The sequence below is a fragment of the Heloderma suspectum genome, chromosome 2 (assembly GCF_057233095.1).
Source record: "Heloderma suspectum isolate Gila_16-S chromosome 2, 16-S_ref, whole genome shotgun sequence".
Classification (NCBI taxonomy): Eukaryota; Metazoa; Chordata; class Lepidosauria; order Squamata; family Helodermatidae; genus Heloderma; species Heloderma suspectum.
Window position 1 is genome coordinate 229,069,612 of NC_139459.1, and position 27,707 is coordinate 229,097,318.

The 27,707-nt window shown below is 45.8% G+C and overlaps 1 protein-coding gene across 2 annotated transcripts; it reads right to left on the minus strand.

Moving 5' to 3' along the window:
- On the minus strand, positions 1-27,658 carry LOC146354189 (cytochrome P450 2C5-like). Of its 2 annotated transcripts, none has more exons than XM_084832375.1 (9): positions 27,375-27,658; positions 25,141-25,303; positions 21,364-21,513; positions 18,659-18,819; positions 8,528-8,704; positions 7,183-7,324; positions 5,814-6,001; positions 1,234-1,375; positions 1-1,106 (listed from the first exon to the last, which is right to left on the minus strand). In XM_084832375.1, the coding sequence occupies exons 1-9, from the start codon at positions 27,549-27,551 to the stop codon at positions 919-921; spliced, it is 1,488 nt and encodes a 495-aa protein (XP_084688501.1). In that variant the 5' UTR covers positions 27,552-27,658; the 3' UTR covers positions 1-918. The 2 variants fall into 2 exon arrangements, with proteins under 2 accessions (XP_084688501.1, XP_084688502.1); XM_084832376.1 differs by lacking the exon at positions 27,375-27,658 and adding an exon at positions 27,220-27,328.
- Positions 27,659-27,707: the final 49 nt, after the last annotated feature.

Here is a 27,707-nt window from a genome sequence, read left to right on the forward strand (position 1 = left end):
GTGAATTTCATGGCAGAATAGTTTATTTAAAAAATTGCAAACTGCAACGTAAACAGAGCAGGACAGACTTAGAGCTTTTCTACACAAGGCATTTATTGTGCGCTCATGATTCCTTACTCACAGTTGTTTATGGGTTCTTTACATGATGCCATGATCCTCCAGTTTTGCTTGTGTTTTTTTCAGAACACTTTCCTGGATTTTTTTAGAATGGCGAAAATGGGGTATTATATCAGACCACGCTGTTTCTACTTGTGCATTTACTCTATTCTGCTATAGCACAGCTCCACCTAGACATTATATAGCAGAAAAGCATGAAACAAAAACCTTTTTGAGAAGAGCTCAGATCTCAATTCTGTAATGAAACCAAAAGTAGATGCAGTGATTACCACCCTCCTGTAGCAAAGCCCTTAGGAACGAAGGCATGTGAAAGTGACATGGACCAGAGACAGACAGATCCATCCATCCCTAGTTGCAAATTTTGCTTTTCAGAATTGTGTGTATTTATATCAGATGTGGTCCTTTCTTTGCAGCTGAGCATATATCAACAATCAGTGTATTTTAGGGAGAACACTACTCCCTTCAATGGAACCTGGACAAAAGAACAAATGTTTGTCACAACTTGCACAAAGCACTTCCAAAAATAAATGCATTTTCAGCACTTGGTTATGTGGTGCATTTTAATTAGGGCAACTGAACAAATGGATGGAAGTTAGGGAGTGGCTCAGAAACTCTTTTTCTTTGCCATCATAAGATCATATTTAACACCTAACCATTCATATCTGGGGGCATCCTCTGTATATGAAGCTAGGAGTTGCTGAATGAGTGAAGGAAGGCATTGCTACATATTTCTGTTCTATTGACTAGGAATATTTTCTGAACCATTGGTTCCCTTTCTTCTGCAGATTTTCAGTCACAAGATCACATTTTACGTCTAATGGCTTGTATTAGAGGGCATTGTTTCCTCATTTTCACTTGTGTATACAAGGATGTTAGATCCATATTTTTGGCATCTCCAGCTAGCTGGAAGGTGAAGTTCTGGAGCAGAGTGCTGAAAAACAGGAAGAGCTCCATCCGAGCCAGTACTTCCCCTGGGCATGCCCACTTTCCTGGGGGAGAGACAGAGAAAGAAGGCAGAGCTAATCAATCACTGGAAGCCTACACAGTGTCCAGGAAACACAGTAAACATGAGCAGCGGGATTGTGAGTTAGGGATTGTTGAAACAAATGGAGTTACCTGCCGAAAAGGGCATGAAGGCCTCTCTCTTCCTGAATTGGCCCTTCTCATCCAAGAAATGCTCTGGGTTAAACTTTTCAGGAGTCTCCCACTGGACAGGGTCAAAATGCACAGATGTGAGCAATGGAGTGACAGCGGTGCCCTAAACGGAGAGAAAGGGACAGATTACATCACTTGTCCCAAAAAGAGTTTTCTGCAGCTTTCAGATCCTTTTTGAGTCTAACTAAGCATGCAGAGTGCTCTGTATAAAATTTAAAAAATGGAACAGTGGAGACTTCCTAATGCATTGCTTCCATGTAAGAAACAAGACAAGGTAATAGAAATCTCCAAACTTTCTAGGAGAGACTTGGGTGTACAGAATTTCTGAAGCATCCTCAGCTGCCACACAGGTGAGGTTGTATTAGCAATCGTTTATATAAGGAAATAGTGGAGGAACTAACTATCCCTTGATCTTCTCACTGGTGCTCTGCATTTTTCAGAAAATGGCAGCTTTGTGGTTAAATGACCTTCCAAGCACTCAATCCTGGATGTAAAAAAGACAGATTTCGCAGAATGGCTGAAGCTAAACAACAATATGGAAGACACATTTCTGTATCCTGTCATTCAGTCTGCCAGCATTTTTTCCTTAGGGTGCAGTTTTCCACTGTTGTAGTAAAACTATGCATCCTCATTACACTGATACATGTAATGACAATTTACAAATGTGGAAAAAGTCCTGGTGGTTATTATTATTGTTGTTGTTGTTATCATTATCATTTGTGACATATAATAAAATCCCTCAGCAGTTCACAATAAATATTAAAATACATTTAAATACAATATTAAAAACACAACATTAAAGCACAGTATTAAAGACACTTCCAACTACAGTAAAAACAATTCAAGGGGCAGTAAAATGGAGTGGCATAATTAATTTACATACAGCCCAGGGAAAGCCTGGGCGAACAAATGTGTTTTTAGGAGGCATTTAAAAGATCTCACATTTTCTGCCTCCCAGACTCCACGAGGGAGGGTTTTCCAGAGGGTGGGCACCACTACAGAGAAGGCCCACCATCAGGATACTTCATGGCGACATTCTGTTCATTTTGGAACAATCAGCAAGGCCTCCTCTGATGAACTTAGAGGTTGCCTGGGTACGTATAAGGTAGGGGTGGGCAGACACCTTACCTCTGGGTCCGGGGGGGCATCCGCTGGGTGGGGGAGACAATCTGTCCCTCCCCCCAGAGTCTGTCCAGGCTGGCTCTGCTCACTGACGATCCTGCGGAGCCGGCCACCGGCTCCACAATGCTGGCGATACGGCTGGCTGCCATTGCCGTGCCGTATTGCTGTGTTAAGTATCTGGACGTAAATGGTGTATTGGGCGCCATTTGTGGCCGTAAAGCTGGTGGATTAGCCTAAAGGTAGCCATATACAGTAAATGGTGGATTAGCCTAAATGCAGCCGTATCACTATGTTAAGTATCCGGACGCAAATGGCGTATTTATGGCTGCATTTAGGCTAATCCACCAGCGTTACGGCCACAAATGGCGTCCACTACACCATTTGCGACCCTGCTTTTTCTTCATGCGATAGGTTACGCAAATATTTAGGCATAATTGCATCGAGACACCAGACGGCCTCTCCCAATTCAGATGTCACAGAGATGTCACAGAGAAATAGAGCTGTGTGTTGGCAGCATACTGGTGACACCTTGCCCTAAATCTCCTGATGACCATTCCCAACAGCTTCATATAGACATTAAATAAAGTTGGGAACAGGATGCCATTCTGTGGCATCCCACAGTTCAGCTGCCATGGGTCTGAGGTACAGTCACCCAATGGTATTCTCTGGAACTGACCCCACAAGTACAAGTCGAACCACTGTAGAACCGTGCCTCCACCTCCGAACTCATGGAGGTGATCCAGGAGGATACCGTGGTCAACGGCATCAAAAGAAGGTGAGAGATCAAGACGAAGTTGCAGAGTCACACTCCCCCTGTCCCTCTCCTGAAGAAGTTCATCCATCAGGGCAACCAAGGCCGATTCCATCCCCAAACCAGGCCTGAACCCAGATTGGAATGGATCCAGATAATCAATTTCATTCAAGAGTGCCTGCAGCTGAGACGCCACCACTCTCTCAAGCACCTTACTCAGCAATAGGATTTTTGTGACTGGATGATAGTTACCGTAGATCTCTGGATCAAGGGAGGGTTTTTTCAGGCATGGTCGCACCACTGCCACCTTCAACGCAGTAGGGTCCACACCATTATGCAATTATGAGTTCGTGTGTTCGCCACTCCCCTGTTCCATCTGGCCAGCCCCCCACAGCTAGCTCGAACAAGCCATGATGGGCAATGGTCAAGAGAGCATGTGGCGGGTTGAACAGATGCAAGCATCTCGTCCACATCCTCAGGCTCCAAAAAAAGAAATTGATCCCACAAAACAGGATAGGACGATGCATTAGACACCTTTAACAAACAGCGTATTCAAGTCAGCATGAAGGTGATCAATTTTATTTTCAAAGTGTCTTGCAAACTCATCACAGTGGGCCTCCGAGGATTCCAATATTGGATTCATTGGTCTGATATACGCAGCCCCCGAACCACTCAGAATAGCTCAGCTAAACAGCTACTTGAGGATGCAATGGAGGTGGCAAAGTAAGCCTTCTTCTCTGCCTTCACTGTCACACAGTAGGCATGATTATATTTTTTTATGCATGTTCGATCACCTTCATGACAAGTCTTATGCCACTTATGCTCCAGCAGTCTTCTGACCTGTTTCATTGTCTGGAGTGCCCCAGGAAATCAGGGAGCCTTCCAAGCTCCACAGTGCCAAAGAGGGCACTCAGGAGTGATTGCGTCAATGGTCCTTCACATTTCCTCATTCCATGGTGCAACAAGGGCCTTGACAGAATCGCTGGCTCTGGCTACTCAAAAATCCCCTAGAGCATTCAGGAATTGCTCAGATTCCATAAGTCTCCACGGGTGGATTATCTTAATGAGTTCCCCACCCTTGCATGGAGGGACTGGCCCATGAGACCAAATTTTACCAGGAAGTAGTCTGCCCATGACAACAGCGTAATTTCCACTCCCACCACCCCCAATATCCAGACCACCCCCCTCATACCTAGAGGCAAAGACCAAGTCAAGGGTATACCCTGCCCTAAGCACTGGGCTGGTGACAAACTGAGACAGCCCCATGGTTGTCATGGAGGACATGACATCCCAAGCTGGTCCTGTTAAGGCAGTCTCAACATGAATGTGGAAATCTCCAGGACCAGAGTCCTAGGGTTTTCCAATACCACACTCAACACTGCCTCAGACATCTGGATTAGTGGCCATCACTACATCTTGTGGTAGTGAATTCCATTCTTTAACTATGTGCTGTGTGAAGAAAAAAAATCTTTTAACTGTCCTGAATCTCCCACCAGTCAGCACAATGGGATGACCCCAGCTTCTATATCTCCCTATTCACTTTCTCCACACCATGCATCATTTTGTACACCTCTATCATGTCTCCCCTCATTCGCCTTTTTTCTAAGCTAAAAAGTCCCACCCCAGTCCCAGTCCCAGTCCCTTGGTCATCCTAGTTGCCCTTTCCTAACTGAGGAAGTTCACCTGGAGCTCAGTCAAAGCTTCACCTGTCCCCCATGTTCCCTCATTGGGGAAACGATGCATTGAGGTGGTTCAGGAAAAGACTCTGGCCCTTAAAATGTGGATTAGGTGCTAAGGGGAAGCAGCAAAGGTGCCAGGAAAGGGTCACATGGACCAAGCAATCCCTGGCGTTATTCTCAGAGCTCAGCTGAGACCCAGGAGCATGCAAGTTGCCTGACTAAAAAGAACCAAAAAAAAATTGGTGCCCAAATTAGATGACAGTTACAGATTTCAAAATAAAGAATACAAATGGTGTAATGGCTATGGGACTGGATTCAGGAAGGGAACAATAATCTGGCACTGCGTAAAGAAAGGAAACTTCAGGGAGATTCCTGGCTACCGGACTGGGTTAAAGTCAGTTAGCTGTACCATGTACAAAGCCATGCCACAGGAGGTAGTAGTTAATTACCAGTTTAGGAAACAAAAGGTATCACAAGAGGTGGCCAAGTAGACCTTGAACTCATTGACCTGTCTCGTGGGTGGGAATGCTATAGGATTGGGCAAAAGGTATCGCATGAGGTAGCCAGCTAGAAGTTGAACCCATTGACTTGTCTGCTGCATGGGAGCAGGATAGCATTGGGCCATATTTCCCAGCAAGGCTCCAGATTAGCCAGTTTAAAAGAATCCTCATCGTTTAGCTGCCTGGGTGGTGACTTGGCAGTTTAGTAGGCATTTGCATGTTTCCATAGTTCCATGACAACAACTCCCTTTAATTGAATCTATGGAGGAAGCAATGAGTCTTGCCCCTCTGCAGCCATCTGGGGCTTTCTTTTTGTCCCTGGCAGTCTTAAATGGCAGCAACTTCCACAACAAAATGGATGTGCCAGGGTAGTGTCAAAGTGCACAACAAATGAAAGTTAGCATGCCTGAGCTCCTCTGCAATGCCAGGGCCAAAGATATGGTAACTACTTCCTCCATTTCCTCCCCACAAGTTGTTCCATCTTCATACCTTAGGGATGGTGCAGCCCCTGAATTCTGTATGACGAGTCACTGTACGTGGCATGGTCTCCAGGCTCTCTTTCTGGTATCGTTGACTCTCATGGACAATGGCATTGGTGAAGGGCATCCTTACCCGGTCGTCCATGCCAGGGGCACGGTTGGCACCAACCACATCATCAATCTCCTGTTGGACTTTTGCTGGAATTAAAAGCATTCAGAAGATGCATTTCCCAAATACTGGCGCTTCTTCTCCACTAGTACAGTGCTAGTCCTGCATATTCTCATGCCTGAAGCAAAAAGTCAAAGTAACTCCCATGCAAACACCCCTCTGGACCGAAGCTCCTTAAAAAAAAAAAAAGACACACAGAAGTGGAAGCTGTACACAGGGAAATGCTCTTCCCATTTACTTCAACAAATGCACTACTTCATCTCACTGATCTCACTAAAACATGTCAGGCTTTTTTAGCTAGGAAAAAGAAAGACTGAGGGAGAATTAGGCTCAAGCCCTCTCCTTGCCCTGCTCTCCCTGGTGCGCCAACAACATCCACCCCATGCCCTGAGAAAAGGGAGGGGGTTGTGGGGGAGAGAGAATGGACCAATCAAAACCTCTCATGGGAAATGCAAATTAGAAAAGGGGTGGGGTGGACGTTGTATATCAATACTGGACAGGTAGAACTGAAGAATCCCTTTGAAATGCATTGCGTTGCTATTTATAGCAATGGCAGGGAGGAGGGGCTTAGTCCCATGCAAGTGACATACACAGTCAGCCTGCAATGTTTCCCATGACCTCCAGGGACACTGTAGGCAAGTTCCATGCATCACCAGCAGGGGATGCCCACAGGCTTAGGCCTGTGACACAAAATGGCAGATGATCCACAAAATGGACACCATGCTTCAGAAGTCTGAATCCAAATCTGAAGCAGTGCACAGGCCTAATGGCAACCTCCTAGTGTGGAGCACCAGTGGATAGAAGGGACATCAGGATCTTCTGGTAGATATCACGGGGATTTTCAGGAGATCAGCAAGGATTTCTGGCCCCCAATTTTTTTAACAATAGCAACAACAAATTGACTCCTACACCCTGCTCTAAATTATGCTGCTGAAATGAAGACAGCTTGGGCTAACTACGAATGCATTTTTGCATGGAATGTTGGTGAGCCCTATTCAGTTCTGGTTCTTAAAACAAATTCCTCATAATCCTTTTATTCCAAGTGTATCTCTATGCACCAGGATCCAGTTGGTGGATCTTGCAGTTCTAGTTGAAACAAAGTAGATCCTGCAATCCTGAATTCTGCCCACCCCTAGTCTGGAGGACTTTTCACTTCCTTGTGTGAGTATTGGTGGAGCCCATAAGAGTCACTTCTACAGCATCTGTATACCTTGAACATGTGGCAATTTTGCCATCACCATGAGGCTGTAGAGCAAAGCATTACTCATGCCTGCTGACCCAGCAACAAAGAGTGCAAACATACACATGACCAGGTCTTCGGGGCTATAGAAGTCCTTTGGAGAATTTTGTTCCTATAAATAATGCAGAGGAAAAAGGAAAGAATGAACATTTCCACTTAAAAGAAAGATGGTGAATTTGAGATGTCTTAGCCTCTTCCAAGCAATATCACAGCACAGAATCCCTCCTCCATTTAAAAAGATCAGTCACTTCTTTTAAAAAATGAGACTGCTTTCGGAATATACAGAAAAGCCCTTCAATCCTATGACCAGGTTTGCACATAATAACAACCCATTGGTTTAAAAACTGATGGGCTGTTGTGCCCAAGTGGGGACACTTCCTCTTTTACCACACAACCCACAGTTAGCTCCTTCATAGGTTGGGGACCATGAAGTGCAAATCTGGACCACTGGGTAGTTCAGGGGCTAGACAACTGAATGGTTAATCCATGGTTTGCTGTTGGTTAACTGCAGGGTTGTTTAACTCCTAAACGTTTAATGTTTAACTCCTCTTTGCACGTTACGCTCCACAACCTACAAATGAGCCAGTCACAGCTTGTGGGGTAAAGGGGAAGAGGAAGGCGTGCTGCAGGTAATGTGCCCACTCATTATGACAACCCATTATTTTTCAAACCAATGGGTTGTTGTTACGTGTGAACAGGGCCATGGATCCTGTTTCAGGTGTTTGAAGACTGGAAAGTTGGGGCGGAGAAACTACTAACGCAGATAATAAAGTAGACTACCAGCCAAATACATAGGACTAGAAATTGCAGGCGTGGTTGAAGTGCAAGAAAGAATACGCTGATCTTTACTGAGATGGTTACCTGCTTTAGTCTGGTCCAGACAGCAATCTCTGATCCCATTTATACCAACACTGTGAGAACCGGGCATGGAAGATCTCTACATTAAGGATAATGATTGACAATGCTTTGAAATGACTGACTCAATCAGGAATATCATATTTTCTATAAGAAAAGGTAAACCACTAATTTCTCCTGCCCCAAGGATATTTCAGCCAACATTTTCTGCATCTGCTCTCCTGCTGCTTGGGTTGATTTGTAAATGTACCCATGTAAAGACCTCTCCACCTGAGGTTAGTCTGGAGACCATCACAATGGTCTTCAGCAACTACTGCCACAGCCAGAAGAGAAACATGGGCTGAGAAATGGGGGTGGTCCAAGAGTAATGACAGACAGCAAGAGACTTTCAAGTTTAGCTTAAACTGGAAATATTCCTGATATTTAGGGACTTGTGCAAAAAAGCTTGAGGGCCTCATACCTTTTCCATCCTCATTAGAAAGCAGTCAACATAGTCACGGGGGTTCTGAAGATCCAGCGTCTGCCTGTGGGATTCAACCTTCTCACGGAAGAAGGCAGTCAGCTTTTCACAATCAGCTAATATATTTTTGTGTTGTCCAGGCAGGTAATCCATTATTTTTGGAACAGCAGTGTACACCTAGAATAGATACACAGAGCCTGAAATATTGTGAATCTTGTGTTTAGACATGTCCATTACATTTGTGACTCAGTGATCAAAAATCTAACAGAGTACCTTTTAAAATGACTTCATATGGGAAGCCAAGAGGTACTGGGGAGCTTCTGGTTTAGGACTACTCATTGCTGAGTGATGATGGTGTAAATGTTCATGGTCATTTAAATGGATGTAGGTTAGAACTTGGCAATGATCATAAAAGGTTGTGCAGTCTTTTAAAGAAGGGTCACAGGGGAAGCTGCACATCCAAAGACTTGGACACCATTTATTATATTGCCAGTAGCCTCCAAGCCAAGATGATGGTGGCCTTGGTGATGAATTTATTTACTCATTTTTAAAATTTACAAAAAGTATTTTTACTTAGAGTATTGATAAAGTGGATGTGCTATAATCCTACTGGCATGGAAAGAATCTGTTTGATATGATCATCCTTAGGTACAAACCCTACAACAGCCTTGCCCAACCTGGTGTCTTCCACATGTTTTGGACTTCAACTTCCATCAGCCCCAGCCCATATGGCCAGTGGTCAGGAATGCTTGGAGTTGCAGTTCAAAACATGAGGGTGCACCAGGTTGGGGAAGGCTGCTCTATAGTTACAACAGAGAAGGATGTATCAGGGATGTTTTTGTCCTATATGTTAATTAAGTCATGGGGGCTAAAAAAAAACAGAGAAAAGGTGAGAGGAATTGGCTCTTCCATGAAATCTCTGTGGGTGGAACCAACAGCCCCAACATGTACTTTAGTACTAAGGACATTGGGAAGGTACTGGGAACAGCATAATTCAGGCAGCAGGACCCAGGTGTCTTACTTCTTGCACCACCCAGGCAACTCACAGGCCAAATGAAGGTGCTTCCATATGAGGCTCTTATCATGCTATCACCCTGCCAATCACCCTGCCATCAACAATTTTACAGAGGGTCCAAATGATGACATCTTCCAGTCATAGCCCTCCCATGATCTCCCGCTGCTTCTTCCATTAAGAACGCTGAGACGGAATAGCTGTACAAAGACTTCCGAGTGGTAGCAACATGAGCTCTCTATCTGGAAGCACCCTGAGTTATCAGTCTGATCTTTGCTGTGAGGAAGCACAGCTCTTCCCATGGCCAGAGAGGGCAATGCTGCCCATGAGCCAAGTCACAATGGATGACAGGAGCGGAAGAAATATTAGGGGCCTGGAGGCCTCACTGTGCCTCTTGTTCTAGCCTTGGTTCCTTCAGGCCTGGCAACTCATCTCACAAAGGGCCAATCTACATCAGCACTCAGCCATTTTCCCTGTTGTGGTGCTTCATTGAATGTGCGAGCTCGGTTCACACTTGAGTGTTGTGCTGTTTTCCTGCTCTTAAAGACGGCGGCTCTCCTTGGAGAATCAGAAACTCTTCCTGTTTCTGCTGATTCCACGCCCACTGTGTGGCAGTGGCGCAGGAGAGGCTTGTCATTTTCCGCATGTTTTCCTGGCCTTGGGGAAAAAGACCAGCTTGTCCGTAGGGATGTACGAAAGGCACTTACCTTTCGCGGATTATGTTGATGGTGGGGGGGGAGGCGCTCCGTCCCTCCCCCAGGAATCCTGGATGGGGGGGGAGGCGCTCCGTTCCACTCCCCCCCGGAATCCTGGCCAGCCAGCTGTGCTCCGCAGGGATTCTGCGGAGCCGCCGGCCAGCTCCGCCAGCAGCCGGACATCCGGCCGCTGGCTAGCAGGGACGCAAATGGCGGCAGCCATAGCTGCCGCCATTTGCGTCCCTGCAGTCAGCCGTGATAGGCTACGTAAATGTTTATGTAGCTTATCACGGCTGACTTAAAAAACAACAACAACAACACACGTACGCAAATGGCAGCGGCCATGGCCGCCACCATTTGCGTACGCACGTTGTTGTTGTTTTTTAAGTCAGCCGTGATAGGCTACATAAACATTTACATAGCCTATCACGGTTTTTTTAAAAAACTTAGCCGTGATAGGCTACGTAAATCTTTACGTAGCCTATCACTTCTTTTTTTTTAACTGGAAATGGCGGCGGCAGCAGCTGGTTGGAAGACCGGTTGCCATCGCTGCCGCCGCCACCGCCGTCAGGAAGATCCGCCCCAGGTAAGTCTCGTCCCGGGGGGGGGCGGGGAGGCAGACCGTTCGACCACCGATTTCAGGGGGCCAAATGCGCTGGCATTCGGCCTCCCCGAGATCCGTGGTGGAATTCTCTGACATCCCTACTTGTCTCTTGCTTGTCCCTAGCTGTAGCAGATGGGGGTAGAGGGAAGAAGGAGGCACCCATCCGCTTCTCCCCCCCCACCTGCTGGAGGCCAGGGCGAGCGGCTGGGGGGTGTCTGCCAATGCTCTTTTCCCCGCGCCAGCCCTTGACAGCCAGCGCAAGAGGGGCAGTGGCGGCGGCACCCAGCACTCACATTTGGGAGGGGCTGCTGGCATCTTCGAAGATTCAAAGCTTCTCGTTGGTCCAGTCAGTAGTTGGATGGGTGACCGCCTGGGAATCAGGCTTCTGCACTGAGCAGGGGATTGCTCTATCCCTTCAAATGAGACTAAGTTTTACCCCCTTCTATCCCCTGCTTCGGCTTTTTTTTTTTTAACTAAGGCATTATCTTCGAAGAATCGTGGCTTCTCCGTGATTTTTTTTTTCCTAATTCAGGCATGATCTTTGAAGATTCACATCTTCGAAGCTTCAACTCTTCAAAGATCATGCCTGAATTAGGAAAAAAAAAAATCATGGAGAAGCCACGATTCTTCAAAGATAACGGCCCAAAGTAGCCAGACTGATTGCCTTCCTTTCCTGCTTGATACAGACTCTGGCCACCCCCACTAGCCTTTGTGAGTTAAGTGGCTCAAAGTGGGGAGGGCTCATATACAGACCCCTGTCTGACCCAAAGCTGAAAGTTATGCCCCTGACCATTATTGCAGAAAACATCAGGTTTGTAGAACTGGGCCTGAGCCCAAATGGCCCTGACTTTTGTGGCCTTGGTGTTGGACTGAATATCATTTCTCTGCACTTTTTTTTATGGGGGGAGCACAATTCAGTGGAGTAGCTCAGTATTAGCAGGAGCAGTCCCTTCTTAGCACTATTAGCAGTCATTTTCTCTGCCAACCCCACCAACCATTTCTTTAACCATGCTCTTAACTTCATGGCCCAGCTAGCATTTCCTTCCACCCAGAATTCCCTCTACACAGCATTGTTCTGGAACACTGCAGGGGAGAAACAGTGGCCACCACACCAAAATGGCCCTCACTGGCACTCTCTATTTTCTCCCTAGAATGACACTGCATCCAGGGGAGTAACGATCAAATGACGGCCAGGCCCCTGAAGGAAAGGTACTGCTCCTGTAGCTAACATGGGAGGCAGTGAAGTAAAAGAACAAGGAGAAGGAGCCCAGCTGCCAGTGGCAGGCTACTCGCATGTCTGTGCCTCCTGACATGTGCTACGTGAGGCCTTCTTAGCCAGCATGCTGGAGAAGGGGTGCAGGAGCATTCAGAGGGTTGCTGCAGACAATTTCCCTAATTCTTTGCAGATAAAGCTGCTCAGATTTGCCACGACATGGTCACCAACATTGAAGCAGGTCTGGTGGATGTAACCTTGGCCTGTCTAGTTGGTTTGGATTCTTTTTGGCTTGTGGATCTCAAGAAGGTGGACAAGGTGTCTGGAGAGGTGAGGGCTGCCACTTGTTTGCTTTACCCTTACCCAGCCTGGCAGATCAAATCAGCCAGGACGGGACTGGCTACACTGGTAAGGGAAGAGATGATTGCCTCTTGCGGGAATGCCATGTTCCCTCTTGCTTGAAGGAGGCAATAATAAGATCTTTATAAAAGAAAACTACCATGGACCCAAAAGATCTTTGAAGCTATAGGCCAGTCTAAAATAGATCATTCTTCGAGAAGGTGGTGGCCTTGCAACTCCAGAGGCACTTGGATGATCCTGATTATCTGGACCCATTTCGAGGGGGTTTTCAGCCAGGACCTGGGACTCAGACTGCTTCAGTTGCCCTGGTTGATGACCTATGCTGGGAGCTGGAGAGATGGAATGCAGCCCTAGTAGTTCTTCTGGACCCCTCAGTGGTGTTTTATACCATCAACCATGTTATCCTTCTGGACCACCTGGCAGGATTGGCCCTTGGGAGCACTGTATTGGAATGGTTCTGGTCCTTCCTTTCAGGTCATGTCCAGAAGGGAGGGATTCTTTTCCAGGAAATCTGGCCCTTTGGGGGCTAACTGGATTTCCATGGCATGCCCAACCCCACTTGCTTTTGTGAGCCAAGCTGTGCAGTTACCCTGAGTTCCAAGGCCTTTTAACACATTTTTGGGTCTCAGCTGTAATTTGCACAAATTGAATTTTGCACAAAATTTGGCCACAAATTGTGCAAATTTACATAATTTGCACAAATTTGCATAATCTGGGCAAAACTGCATAATCGTTGGGCACCAACTCAGGCCAGCTGGTGGTAGATAGAACAAAGTCTGGGGAGGCAAGCCAACCAACGTCTGTTGAGCTCCACCCCCAACCGGATTCCTCCAACATCCCTATCAGAAACTGGTGTTGGGGGACTACTGTTTGCTACCACAGCCATTGGTCTATGGTGTCCTACAGGGCTGTTTTCTGCCCCATGTTGTCTAACATCTACGTGAATCCAATGGGAAAGGTCCCTCGGAGCTTTGGAGTGAAATGCCATCAATAGGATGATGACACTCAGCTCTATTACTCTTTGTTACCCAACTCCAAGGAAGCAGCTGGCACCACTGAACATTGCCTAAGCTCAATCATGGGCTGAATTATGGTGAACAAACTGAGATTAAATCCAGAAAAGACAGAGGTGCTGTTGGTCAACAAAAAGCCTGGCTCAGGTATTAGGGTTCAACCAGCTGTGGATGGGTCCCAATTCTCCTGAAAGATGAAACTCGTACCTTGGGAGTGTTCCTGGATTTTGTGCTGTTCTTGGTCAGTCAGTCAGTTGATTTTATTGCATATAACCATAAATTCTTACAGTTTTGCGACCACAAAAAAGATACGCAGTCACAGAAAGAAGAAGGTTGAACAAGCCACTCAAATCAGTTCATCATGTGCACAATCTACAGCAACAGTTTTTAGGACCTTTTTGGCACAGAAATCTATATTAGAATACTGTTCTCCTATGGAATCAAATGAAAATTATTAGGGCTGTGGAGCCCCCCCCCCCAATCTGCCTCGGAGGCTGCTTCAGGGCTTCTGAGGCAGGCCGGATACACTTCAGGCTGATTCAGGGCCCCCCCAACCCGCTTTGGCCTCCGGAGCTGAAGTGGGATTCAGATGGCTGAATCCAGCTCCCCCCCCCATGCACTGCGCAAGCCCCCAGCTTCTTACCTGAGCCTTTGACATGCACACTGGCAGCCAACTTCATGTTCCAGTGAGTCGTCACTGCCAGCTCCTTGACCCTCAGGTAGGGGTGTACGAAACCCCACTTACCTGGCTCCGCCGGGTTCCGCAGGTGGGGGGAGGCGATCCGTTCCTTCCCCTGGAATCCTCGATAGGGGGGGAGGTGATCCATTCCTCCCCCCCCGGAATCCTGCCCAGCCGCGGAGCCGCCGGCTGGGCCAACCTGCAGCAGGGCCTCCAGCCGCTGCCGGGCTGGTGCGGACGCAAATGGCATCCTGGGCAGGGGACGCCATTTGCATCCCTACGCAAGCCCGTGATAGGCTACATAAATATTTACGTAGCCTATCACGGCTAAAGCAGGGACGCAAATGGAGCCGGAGCCGGAGCTGGAGCCGCAGCCAGGTAGGCTCCGTTTCGCAGGGTGATGGGGCAGGGGGCTCCGTTCCGCCACAGATTCCAGGGGGCCGAATTCACTGGAATTTGGCCCCCCTGGGATCTGTGGCGGAATTCTCTAACATCCCTACCCTCAGGACATGTGCCAGCTGTTGTTCCAGGGAGTTACCATTTTAAAAACGACACCTCCCTGGAACAAGAAGATGGCTGTCGGCATCCCGAGGGCTCAGGTAAGCAGCTGGGGTCAGGCGGCAACAGCAGTGATGGTGTGGCTGGGCTTCCGGATCGCTCTGAAGCATGCTGAAGTGCTTCAGTGGCAGTGCGACCTTGCCTCGCTGTATGCCACTTAGTGCCCCTTGCCCCTCACCTTGGAAGCAGCACAAAGTGGCATGAAGTACCCCGCTTTGGCTCAGTATGCGGACTGAAGCAGCTTACAGCACTATGCAGTGTAATTCCTCCTTTAGTAAGAAGGGATCTGTTATAGACTTATATAGGCCAGAGCGTTTAAATTCTACAACAGCTGCATACTCTGGAAGGGGAGGGAGGGCATAAAATCCAGTAGTAGTAGGCTATATGGGTTTACAACATGACTGGCAACTGGATCCAGAACTTTATAGCAGTGGATTAATACTTATGTCCCCACAGCAGACTAAGACTTTGGAGATCAACCTTAATAATGAGCTGTTGAATAATACAAATGAAAACAACTCTATAGCTGAGGGGCAAAAATTTATGAACATCTAGAAGATCAATGTTTTCTTTCAGCACAAGGATATGAAAGTTTCTTCAAAAAGTTGGATTGCATAAGACAGGAGCTTTCTGGGCCAAAGGCTAATATGTGAATCATAACAGCATTAATCGAAAAGGGATACCGGTAGCACCTCCTGCTTAGAAGGTGCTTTCAAATACCTTGGTGGTACAATACACGGCAAAAACCACTCCGATTGTGAAGAGGACCATACTAGCAATAGTTTTATAAATGAACTTCAGGCCAATGGGGCACAGTTCAGAGATCTCTTTCTGGACTGGGAGGAACACGAAGAGGAAAACTGGGACCTTCCATACAAAGATGCCGGCCCAGTATATGATTTCTCTGTTCTTAATTTATCACCTGTAGCCTTACAGCTCATTATACAAGCTGTGGAGGTGTGGGGTACAAGAAATGCAGCTAGCTGCCAAGATGAGATGGATGCACCGGGTCAACCGGACTCCAATTCAGGTGGGGACTCTTTGACACCTGGCTCTTTCTCAGGTAGTGCATTTTGCATTTCTATTTATTACTGGCCTTTTAAATGACCAAATGGCACCTGAAGAAAGGCCAACAGGGATTGAAGGGCCTATTAGCCCAAACTGCACATGATTATGGAGAAAAAGGCGATCTAAAATGCTCCTGTCTGTATCTCAGTGCTGTTCTTGGACTCTCAAGTGGCAGTGGTGGCGATGAGCACTTTTGCACGACTACGCCAAGTCACCAGCTGTGGCCATTCCTGCGTCAGTCTGATCTGGCAATGGTTATCTGTGCATTGGTTACATCATGGCTAGCCTATTGCACTATGCTTCATGTGGGGCTACCCTTGTAAAGTGTCTGGAAGCTTCCATTGGTGCAGAATGTGGCAGCTAGGCTGCTAACGGTGATCTGATTACGCAGCTACTGAAAGATCCGCACTCATTACCAATTGTCTTCCAGGCCCAGTTCAAAGTGTTGGTTTTAACCTTTACAGCTTGAAACAGCGTAGGGCCTGGCTGTCTGAGAGACCACCTGCTTCACCATGAACCTGATCAGTTACTAAGATCAGCAGAAGAGGCCCTTTTGAAGACACCCTCATTTGCAGAGGCCCATTTGTTGTGGACACAAATGAGGCCTTTCTCTTGCACTGCTCTCAAAGTCTGGAAGGCACTCTCTTTGGAGGTGTGACTTGCCCCCATGCTGTCTGCATTCAAGGAGAGAGTCAGGACCTGACTTCCGGCTGGGACTGATGTCGCTCTGGCAGCTTCCCACGGGTGCTCTGTGGGAGCTTTCTCAATTTTCAAAGATTGAAAAACCTTTTCATCTCCCCCCTGGAACTGAAAGGGGGGGCAAGGCAGTAGCTCTGGATAACATATTGGAGAAAAGTAACCCCCATGAGATAGTGAGTGGGCTGGATTCCAGGATTATCTTCCCAGAGCTTTACCAACGCAAAAAGCTGTACTGAGACCCCTATTTTATAGGAGAAAACAGGGCTGACGTGTCCCATAACAATATATGCTTTAAGAAATATCAGCAACTTCTGAAGGATGATTTAAGGAATGTTAACAATATTTGAGAACACCTGAGGACCTATAAGATCTGTTTGAGAGAAACATGTCTGTGCCAAGGAGAAGAAAGGTGCTGGCATCGACTCCCCCTGCATCCTCTGTGTCAAAAGTGTCAAGAACAGAAGATATAGGGGAATTATTTATGCTGATAAAGACTTTACCAACTAAATCTTGGTAAAACTAAATCATAAATCTTCGCAATTTATGGAGCAAGTCAAAAGGTTGGATTTAATCCAAAATTCCATCACCGCCCTGCAAGGAGCTGTAGATTTAATTAATGCGTCACAGCAAAAAATGGAGATGAAAATTAATGAGCTGGAAGGCCGAGTGGCAGGAAATGAAACTATGACACAAATTTGTTTTAAAAATATATCTGATAGAATTTCTTAACTGGAGGCCATCACGAAAAGATCCAATGTACATATTATTGGGATTAAAAATTTGCCTAATGATGTAAAATTGCCTATTTTTGTGGATAAACTTTTGAATGAGATACTCCCTATTCCATCTGATTATTTACTTGATATTGAGCAGGCATTTCATGTGCCAAATGCTAAAGGGACTGATTATACGATCATAGCTCAAGTTGCAAAAGTCTCCACAAAGAATTATATCCTGCGTTTGGCAAGGGAGGCTGGAAGCCTTTCCTGGAAACAAGATAAAGTTATGTTATTTCCGGACTACATCAAAGAGGTGGCGAATAAAAGAAGGCAATTTATCAAAGCAAAGAATATGGCAAAACAAATGAACTTACAATATTACTTAAAATATCCTGCTACATTTTGTATTGTGTCTGAAGGTCAGATGAAGAAGTTTCTAAATCGTGAAGTGGCGGAGGCATGGCTGAACATAAAATTGTGTGAGAATTCTGGTACAACGCCATGAACTGGAATCTTTAAACAAGTTTTGTTAACTGTTTGTGTTTAGTCTATGTGATCCAAGCTAATTCAGAAGATAAATGATTATATATATATTGGTTTACTCTTTTTACTCTTTTATTCTTTCTTGCTTTTCTTTATATTTTTTTATTTCAAAATAGATAATATATCTAGTATAAAATATATTACTGATGGTTGAAGGTTTATATTAAGTTTTATTATTATATAATACTATATATTTTTATTATTATTATTATTACTAATAATAATAATATAGGCTTTGGGGAATGAATTGTAGAGCTGTTTCTTTGATATAAGATTGATGATATGATATAGAAATGTAAGGTTGTTTATTAAACTGTAAGATTGTTAAGGTTATAGATATAATTTTTAAAATAGAATGGCATCGGAGGCCGGTGGGTGTTGGAGTTTAAACTCAATTCTTTAAGGGGGAGGGAGAGGGAGAGGGGGAGGGAAGGGGAGAGAATTTTCTACTTTTTTCTTCACTTCCTTTCCTCCTCCCTTCCCCCCCCCCCTTTTTTTTTCTTTTTTTCTCTTTTTTCTTCTCTCTTTGTTATTGTGGTGTCCTCATCAGAATATTGTACTGTTGGGAAAGTGAAGTATTGATTAGGTTGTTGGTAATTTTGGTATTGTTTATTTCACTTATAAAGATAAAATAAATAAAAATATATTCACACAAAAAAAGCAAGAGAGTCAGGACTCATCTTTTTAACTTGGCTTTTGAAATCATTATGGTTTTAATTCTGTTTTGAATATTTTACTATGTTTTTATATGAAGATGTCTTTTGTGTTTTAAATTTTTTGTAAGCTTCCTGGACTGGCCTCAGAAAGGTGGTATAGGAATACAATAAAGAAATGCCCAGGTACCCCGCCCCCCCAATCACTGACATTGCAGCTCTATCCAAAACAGGCATGGAGCATCACAGCTAAGTGTCAAATAAGCACACAAGCAGGCAAACAGGAGCATTTACAAAATGGAAAGAGCAACATACCCGTCCTAATAAACTGTTATAGAAGTTTGTTTGTTTGTCAATAACGCACAGCTGCTCTAGGAAGGTCTCATCTCTGTAGTCAACCCGACTCCCATAGAGAACAGAGGAGATCACATTAGAAACAGCATTTGTGATGCTTCTTCTTGGATTGAAGGCCTGCCCTGTGGAGACAACAAGACACGGTGAGTGGGGCTGGCAGAGGGGACGCCACCTTCCTCGGTCCCATTACAGAACTAGACCTAAAAATGTCTTTACACAAGCTGAGGCACTGAACTTTTTACCTGTGACTGAATACGAATTAACTCATTAAACATTCATAGGCTCTCCCCAAGGAACTCTCCTTCTCTTGTTACCATTACTCTCGTTTGTGGCTTTGACTCCTCAGTTACTGTCTGCAGTGCAGTTTCAGGTGGGCCGTGAGGCCACGCTGAAAACAGAGAAAAATAAACAGAAGCACAAGAAACGGCACTGAAACCATTTCTTTATGTTCGCACACAGTATGACTAGCTCCACTCCTCAGGGTATATTTGGGTGGCCACGTAGACATCACCAAGAAAGAGGGCATGTGCCACCAAAAAAGAGGACACAGATTTGCATATGCTAATTCAAATGTATAGGTGCAAATTTAGAAATAATTAGTATCATTTAAATAGAAAAAACAATTCGTTTGACCATCGTGGGGAATACTGTGACCAGGCAACCTGTGCATTCATCAGTTACCCAGGTGGTCACAGTTGATGGGCATCTTCAAGGCTGCCACTTCCCTCCCTTCTTATTGTTCTTTACCTTTAAATAGGCTTTGGACTGGACAGCCCTTCAAAGACAGGACACCTTCAAATCAATGGAGGACTGTCCTCTATAAAGTAGGACACACGGCCACCCTGAGAGAGGAGAATCTAGCAGGCGTACTGGAACAGGGGAGAAGAGGATCATAGAATCATAGAATAGTAGGGTTGGAAGGAGCTTATGAGACCATCGAGTCCAACCCCCTGCTCAATGCAAGAGGGGGACTTGACCTTCCCCCCAGAACACTAGACATCCCAGCAAACGGCCTAGTGGCAGGGTGACATTCCTGCTCACTTCTCTTCCACTCCCATCTTCCTATGGACACCCGTGATACTTCCCCACCCCTCCCACAGTGACTGTACTATCCTACTTTACAGAGGACAGTCCTCTCTTCGCAGGGCTATAAGGGGACAGTCCTACGTTTGTAGGGCTGTCCAGTCCAAATCTGGATGAAATATAAAGAGGGGAGATCGGAGGAATGGAACTTGCCCCTCAAGTGTTAGCACCTGGACAGCACACTTCGCAATTTTCCCCACCATGGTGAGAGAATGTACTGTATTTCTATTTAAATTCTGTTTTTTAAAAGTGGAATGCCCCCATCCCAAATGAGTGGTGCTGCATGCTCTGGAGTTCCACCTCTTGGCTACCAAGAACAGAGCTTTTAGTGCTGCAGCTCTTGCCCTGTGGAACTCTCCTCCCATTAATATTAGGCAGGTGCTGGACACCTTTGCATTTGAGGTGCCTGCTTAAGATGTAACTGTTCAGTCAGACTTTCCCTGCATTTTCGTTCATGTATATATAGACCCAGTTTGCATGACACGGCCCGGCCATCATGGGTTGCTTAAGCTACGATGACGCATGGTGTATGCCAGGCAACATTTTGAATATGCAGTCTAGACCAGGCCTTGCCATGTCATCCAAACCTGGCCATCAGGGGTTATTTGAGGGCTAAACCAATCTCAAATTGCTGTAGGCGTATGTGAGGGTTGTTTAACCCTCAAAGAACCCCCGATGGCCAGTTTCAGATGACAAGCCGCAACCTCATCAGGGGTTGCATATTCATAGTGGTAGCCACACACACCCGGCATGCATCACAGCTCACTGTAGGTTAAATAACTGCTGTACACCACTGTGGTATTATTATGTTCAGCAGTATATACATTTGAAGGAAGGAAGGAAGGAAGGAAGGAAGGAAGGAAGGAAGGAAGGAAGGAGTAACTCCAAAGACAGTTCCCCAGGTTTCTGGGACTGAGTGAATGCCTTCCTCTCAGTGACAGTAGTTACAACACAGCTGCTGGGTCTTCTGCTCATCCCTAACACAAACTGGGTACGATGACATCATTAGTTCCCAATGGCTCTGTTGATCTTGTTGCCAGTCCTTCTCCCTTTTCCTGTCAGGCAGCATCAAAGGTTAATACCGCTCCTGATTACAGCCCTGTTTTGCTGCTTTGGGGTTCTCATGGCTACTGCAGTAGCCACAACCAGAGTTCGCTGCTTCTGGACATGCTTTTCTGAGGTCAACTACTGACTTCATCACAATAGCACATCTGGGTTTCTTCTTCTTCTCCTATCTCCTGAATTGTAATTCACTGCACCAACTTCACTTACTTGTTACTTGGTCCCTCCCAGTAGCATTTCCCCTGCATATTTTTTTGCCTTGGCTGACAAACAGCACCATGGCCCAGGACATGGAGAAACCTAGCACTGTCCAGATGCTGCTGCTAAGCAACTCTTCCCCTTCCCTTCATTCTGATACACTGGAGTTCAGAAAACCTTGGGGTTTGATTTAGAAGGCTTTCAATCAACTTTCCATGTGGCCCATTCCTTTCTTATTTCTAAAAAAAAATATCTCCCTGAGACTGTTTGTCCCTCGGAGGACTGCTTTCCATTTCTTTGCAATAAGCTGGACATAAGAGGACCTTGTGTGGTGGCCATTTCCTCCACCAGGCAAAGAGCTTCCTCCTGCACCCTCTCGGACATGGTTTTCTTCCCCATGCCAAAGTCCCGCAGTGTGGAAAGGGTGAACCGGCGAAGCTCCCTCCGTTTTGTATCATTTTGGCTGTTCAGCCCTAGAACCAAAGAGGTGGAAATTGTTTTGTTAGTTCTCATCATACAGGAACCAGCAGGAAGTTTGTATATGAAAGACAGATCGTGATGTTTTCCTCTTCCAAACTCTATTCTCATTTCGTAGCTGCAATGGGTTATCGAACAACTTGATGTTTTGGTTCATTCAAGGATCCTGTTAAGAAAGTTCTCAAAGGTCCGAACCATGTTCTGAAAGTTTCTGTTTGTTCGTTTTTAGTAAATAAGTCTTGCATTTGCAACATAATTTAGCATAGCGAAAGAAACAATGAGCTGAAGGAATCATGACATCACTACTTTGCTTTTCTTCTCTGACTCAACTCCACATTGCCGGCAACCGCTGTGGGTGGGAGGAGAATGCATGAGGTGGTGGAATCATGTCACGCAGTTCTGTCATGACACGGTTTGGGCAGAAAAGAGCTTTAACAAAGGCTTAACTTTGCTGACATTTAGAGTATCTCCTAACAGTGTGGTTCCTCGAAAATCCACTTTGTCTGGAAAAAATACATGGAGTAGAGGCGCAGCTATACAGGGCAATAAACCAGATGCACACCAGCTGTGCTTCATCAACATAGTACCTGGAGCCTTGATCTACACCCCAAATATACATGGGGGCCTCATCTGCACTCTGTATCTTTTTGCACTACACACAGGGCAGAAACCCAAATCTTAAGAGTTATTCATATCCCCCTCTACCACTCTTTTGATCTTGGGGGAAATCCCTCTCCAGAGATCTGCCCAGCTAGTTCATTCCCTCCCAGGTCATCATACAGCAATAGTTGAGTTTCTCATGGTCAGTTTGGACTTTTGTACATGAGGCATTTATTGTGCACTCATCATTCCCTGCTCATGGTTGTTTACAGGTTCTTTAGATGATGTCATGACCCTCCAGTTTCACTTCTGTGTGTAACCAGCACTGTCCAAAAGTATTTTTAGAGCAGGGAAAATGCACTATTTAATTGTGAAAATGAAAGAAGTGCTAGGTCCTCTTGTGTATTTGCACTATTCCACTATACCACATATACCCTAGAGAGTATGAAGTGGAAAACAGGAGAGGAAATGCTCCTTGTGTAGTGCTTGGATCTCAGTTCTGCAACAAAACCAAAAGTAGTTGCAGCAGCCAATTAACAACCTCGTGTAGAAAAGCTCCATGTCTACCCCTAGTTTGTCATAGTAAGTCTTAACTCATCTAGTTGGTCTTAAGAGTTTGTTTCCTGCTCTAGAGGGAAGTTTGTTCCTCCTCTTACCAGCAATAAAGCTTTTGCTTTTTCCAATTTTATCACTGCCCTCTCTTTTTGTTGACAGTTGGAGGGTTCAAGCAGAACCCAGGTTTTGTTTTAGGGTTCATGCCTCCCTAACCACCTCTATAGATTTGACTAAATAGCTGCCAGTCCCATCTGAATACTGTATATACTGTCATATTTCTGTAATAAGGCATGCATTTTTTATTATTCAAAGTTCTGGCTCGCTGTCTCATTTCTAACCCCTCCCACTAGGTTACCCCAATTCCTAATGTGGTGCAATGTGATTTTGGCCTGTGACAAAGGTTGTTTTGTAAATATGTTTATGTGACAAAGGTTTTTTTGTAAATAGAGGAGAGCATCCCTGGCCCTGTTTCCATGACAACAGAAGGAGAAGGCAGGGATGGCTCACCCGCATTTCTGTAGGGGCCGCTTTTAGTCCGGGCAGGGCTCCACGAGGGCGTACATTGCACCATTCTAAGTGGCTTCACATAACTTACTTCCTGGGGAGGGAGTGAACATCATCTGAGTGGCAGGGGCTGCTCAACCAATAACAGAGCCGCCCCTCCCCCCCAGGCTCCGTAAGGAAGGTGCGAAGTACTTACTTCCCCTTGTGTGCATTTGTAAGACAAGCCTCCCAATGAGCCCCAAGCCTCACTGAGCACAATGGGTGTTACTTCTGAGTAGACATACATATGCTTGTGCTGGGAAAGCAGGGCGGGGGAGAGAACACAGGGATGGGAAACCAGCCCCCTTCCTAACCAAATCGATACTGCGCAGAATCTCTATAATGCAGCTGTGAATTAGTTACTTCCTAAGGCAATAAAGCAAACAACAGAGAATCGGAGCCTCGAGATCGCGCTTAACCGCACTTAGGGAATTGGACTTTAAACTGTGCCATTTCAGTTGAGCGGGATCTCTGTAAGTTCTGATGTGGGCACTCAGGAGAGAAGCCTCATTGACCACAATATGAGTTACTTCTGAGTAGACACTAATTGGTTTGTGCAAGGACAGGAAACACCCCTTGACCGGGGTCACAGTGAAAGGCACACCCCTGGGCAGGGCTAGCATATGCGAGGTCAATGTGGGGGTGGGGCACACAGCAACTATACTGGGGAAAACCCGACTTGAGGAAAAGAATAGGGCTTTTAGCCGTCTCAGGAAATCCATTTTTCCCTCATAAGCTCCGGGGTGGCTGCTGGAGAAATAGCTTCCTTTGGAGGAATTAGTCTTCAAAATTGGTCCTTTGCTGCCACTGCTCCCCCCACCCCACCCCAGGCCACACCAAATACTTATTACTTCCTTGAAAAAGTGTGTATTTGTTTCTTTTCCTTCTGAAGGCCAAACTAGATATGATGTTAATTACATGAATGCAATTAATATGAACATTTTTGTTATACAAATAGCAGCTCTAGGAAAGCCTGAGAAGCCATGGGACCGTAGGGTTTAGTTCTTTCTCTCTCTGCCACCATCCTAACAAAAATCACTTCTCCTAATCATATATTCGCATATCAAGAGAAGCTCCTTTTGGTGCCAATAAGGGCTTCCCTTGAAATGCAAATAGCAATTTCAGAGAGGCAGATTTTGTTGAGATTGTGGCAGGGAGAGAAGGGCCACGTTCACACAGTGAGGTTTTCTGCATGACATTCAAACCTGGACACTATGACCTGGTTTGCATGATCAAAATAAGCCACTGTGGTGTGCAGGCGCCCATTCCATAACCCAGCCCCACTTGTAGCTTGCTTGTCCAGTCATCTGAACCCAGTGAGGGTGGGCTTTTGGTGTGTTTAACAATCCACCCAGAACCCATGGGCTGTTTTGGGGCTGTGGGTGGCGCACAACAAGTTACAAGTGGGGGCTGGTTTATGGAACAGGGAACTGAGGGTGATTTGATCATACGAACCTGGCCTATAGATTAATTGTGAGTTAAACAACCCACAGTTAACCTACAATTAGTAAATAGTGGATTGTTTAACCCCCAATTCACCTCTAGTGTTGGTGTTGAGTTGTCATGTAGCAACCCCTGAGGGGCACAATCAGGGACTGAATATTCAGAAAGGCTGGGGAGCACACCTGGAATGTGCCACAGCAAATTGTGGATTAATTAACCCATGACTTCCCACCATTATATGTGAACAGACCCAGAGAGTTAAACTTCCCCTTCGCATCCCCACCCCCCATGATCCTGATGCTGCTCAGGCTTTCGTGTGCCTGCTATTTATATAACCAAAAATATGTAGGCTAAAGACATTAACACAATGAACATCATGTTTAATTTGGCTATGAGAGTCTTGGAACTGGCAACTGCATCTCAAGCCAAAGAGGATCTAAAACAAAAAACAAGAACAAACTAGGAAATGTAACAGAGTCCACCTTGACCCTTTTGCACTCTGTCTCGGATGGGGACTGTAGGACGCCCTCCAAACTCTTCTGCATGATCCACCAAAGCATCTTTCACCACTTCGTATCCACAGAGAATGACCAGAGGCTTTGGTCCTATCCAGACAGTGAAAACAGGGCCATACTTCGCAATGAGCTGAAAGCCGAATCAGAAACAAGGCAATGAAACCACCTTTGGAGCAATTATCATAAGGCAGGGGTGCTGAACTTCTTTTATCCTGAGAGACGAAGTCAATTTTGGAGACACTCTTGGGGCCCACATTCCAATGATGGGTGGAACCTAAGGCAAAAAGGGGTGGGGCATGAAGGGGTGGGTAAAAAGCATGAGCTAGCTTATTTGTTTATTTTAGGGATGTACGAAAGTGACTTACCTTTTCGCGGATTCTGTTCATGGTGGGGAGGGAGGCGTTCCGTCCCTCCCCCTGGAATCCTCAACGGGGGGGAGGCGATCTGGTCCTCACTCCCCGAATCCTCGATGGCCAGCTGTGCTCCGCGGCGGCTCCGCAGAGCAGCTGGCCAGGCCCAGGCCAGGGCCGTCCGCAGCTGGATTTCCGGCCGCGGAGGGCTCTGGGTAACAACAACAAAAAACGCGTACGCAAATGGCGGTGGCTATGGCCGCCGCCATTTGCATTCCTTATTTTTCGCTGTCTTAGTCTATGTCAATATTTACATAGACTAAGACGAAGAAAAGAAAGGGGAACGCAAATAGTGTAGTGGACGCTATTTGCGTTCCCCTTTCTTTTCTTCGTCTTAGTCTACGTAAATATTGATGTAGACTAAGATGGCGAAAAATAAGGAACACAAATGGCGGCGGTCGTAGCCACCGCCATTTGCGTACGCGTTTGTTTTTTTTTAAACCCAGATGTGATAGGCTACATAAGTCTTTACGTAGCCTATCAAGTCTCTGGGGAAAAAACCCCAAAACCACAGACTGCAAATGGCGGCGGCGGCAGCCGTTTGGAAGACCTGCCGCCGCCGCCAGAGCCTCCACCGTCCGGAACATCCGCCCCAGGTAAGTCATCCTGGGGGGGATCCGCGGGGGGTGGGGGGGTGGCAGGCCGTTCTGCGATGGATTTCGGGGGGCCAAATTCACTGGCATTCGGCCTCACTGAGATCCGTCGCGGAATTCTCTGACATTCCTAATTTATTTTTAGAATACATCTAGGCCACCTTTCAGGCCAACAGCCCTCCCAAGGCAGCTTTTACAATAACGTCCCATACAATGAAAATCTATACAATGATAAAACAGCAAAAATAAATAAAACCAACAAACAGCAGCAATAAAACATCTAGCCTAGGCAGTACTAAAATCTAAAACACAATTACAACTAAATACCCAGAACCATCCAATAAAACATAATCAGAAAAAGTCGCAGAAAATAAATAAGTCTTTGGGGCCTTTGTAACAGCTTGCAATGATAGGGCCAGACAGACCCCCATGCCAATGCATTACAGAAGTGTGGGGCCACTGCAGAAAAGCCCTTCTCTCATCAACTTACCCCCTTAACTGCCCTCAGAGATGGACAACTGAGAAGGTCCTCCCTTGCAGATCTTAACGTGCAGGCAGGCTGATAATTCACAGATGCTTATCCACCTAAATAAGCGGGGCTGAAAGTAGTCTGGGTGGCTGTGGGCCTCTTGAGGCCCACACCTACCCATGTAACCCCCAGTAACACTGAAATTCTGAAAGAAGATACATTTCCTCAGAAAAGCACAATGTAGTATTTTATGCAGGCAAAATTTATGAAGTAGCAGCATGGACCTACATCTAATCATGATGGCAGAAAGCTCAGACACAGTGGCTTGACAGTTCCAAAATCCCACCGGATGTAAACAACCAGTGCTGCTGCTGCTGCTTATATCATCATCATCATCATTTTAAAATTAATGTATTGCCCTGCATTCTGTTCTCAGTAAACTGCCTCTTGGAAGCTTAAAGGGGTTAACAATTATCCTGCAAACAATAAAATCAGTAAAATCAAACAATAAATGAAACAATTAAAATTAGGGAAAGGAAAATGATACAGAAATCTGGATCCCTTTGAAACACACCTCTATTATAAGCAAGAATGGAGAAGTACATAACACAAACAGTGAGAAATTAGCTTTGTGTCCTTCTTCTACATATCCTTTCATCCCTATAAGAAACTATTGTTTACTCTGTGCCAAAAGGGACAGGGAGAAAGTGCTACAAGAACTGGTCTCACCTTGGGATAGGATTTGTACAGAGGCAAGACGTCTTTCTGCAGGAAGTTCCCCAGAAAGAGCCAGGGAGCAGGCCCTGGAGGCAGCTGGCCTTTCTGCTTGTACATTTTGAAGGATGAGAAGAACAAAGTGAGGAGCACAGCGAGAAGGAGGAAGGTTCCTGCCCCAGCTACCTCCATCTTTTTCCTTGCTCTTCCTTTGGTTGGAAATCCAAAAAACAGCTTAAGAAAGAGCGAGTGGAAAGAAAGCTGGCTGCTAGAGAACTCAAGCTTCAGATAGTCGCCAAGATTCCACAAACCTCCCTGGTTTCTCCCTTTTCAACATATCTTTGTAAT

Coding starts and splice junctions, on each gene's coding strand:
- LOC146354189 (XM_084832375.1), bottom strand. CDS start 27,551: ATGGAGGTAGCTGGGGCAGGAACCTTCCTCCTTCTCGCTGTGCTCCTC. Junction 1,376..5,813: donor GGGGCTGCACCATCCCTAAG/GTATGAAGATGG, acceptor CTCTCCGTTTAG/GGCACCGCTGTCACTCCATT. Junction 1,107..1,233: donor CTTCATGCCCTTTTCGGCAG/GTAACTCCATTT, acceptor TCTCTCCCCCAG/GAAAGTGGGCATGCCCAGGG.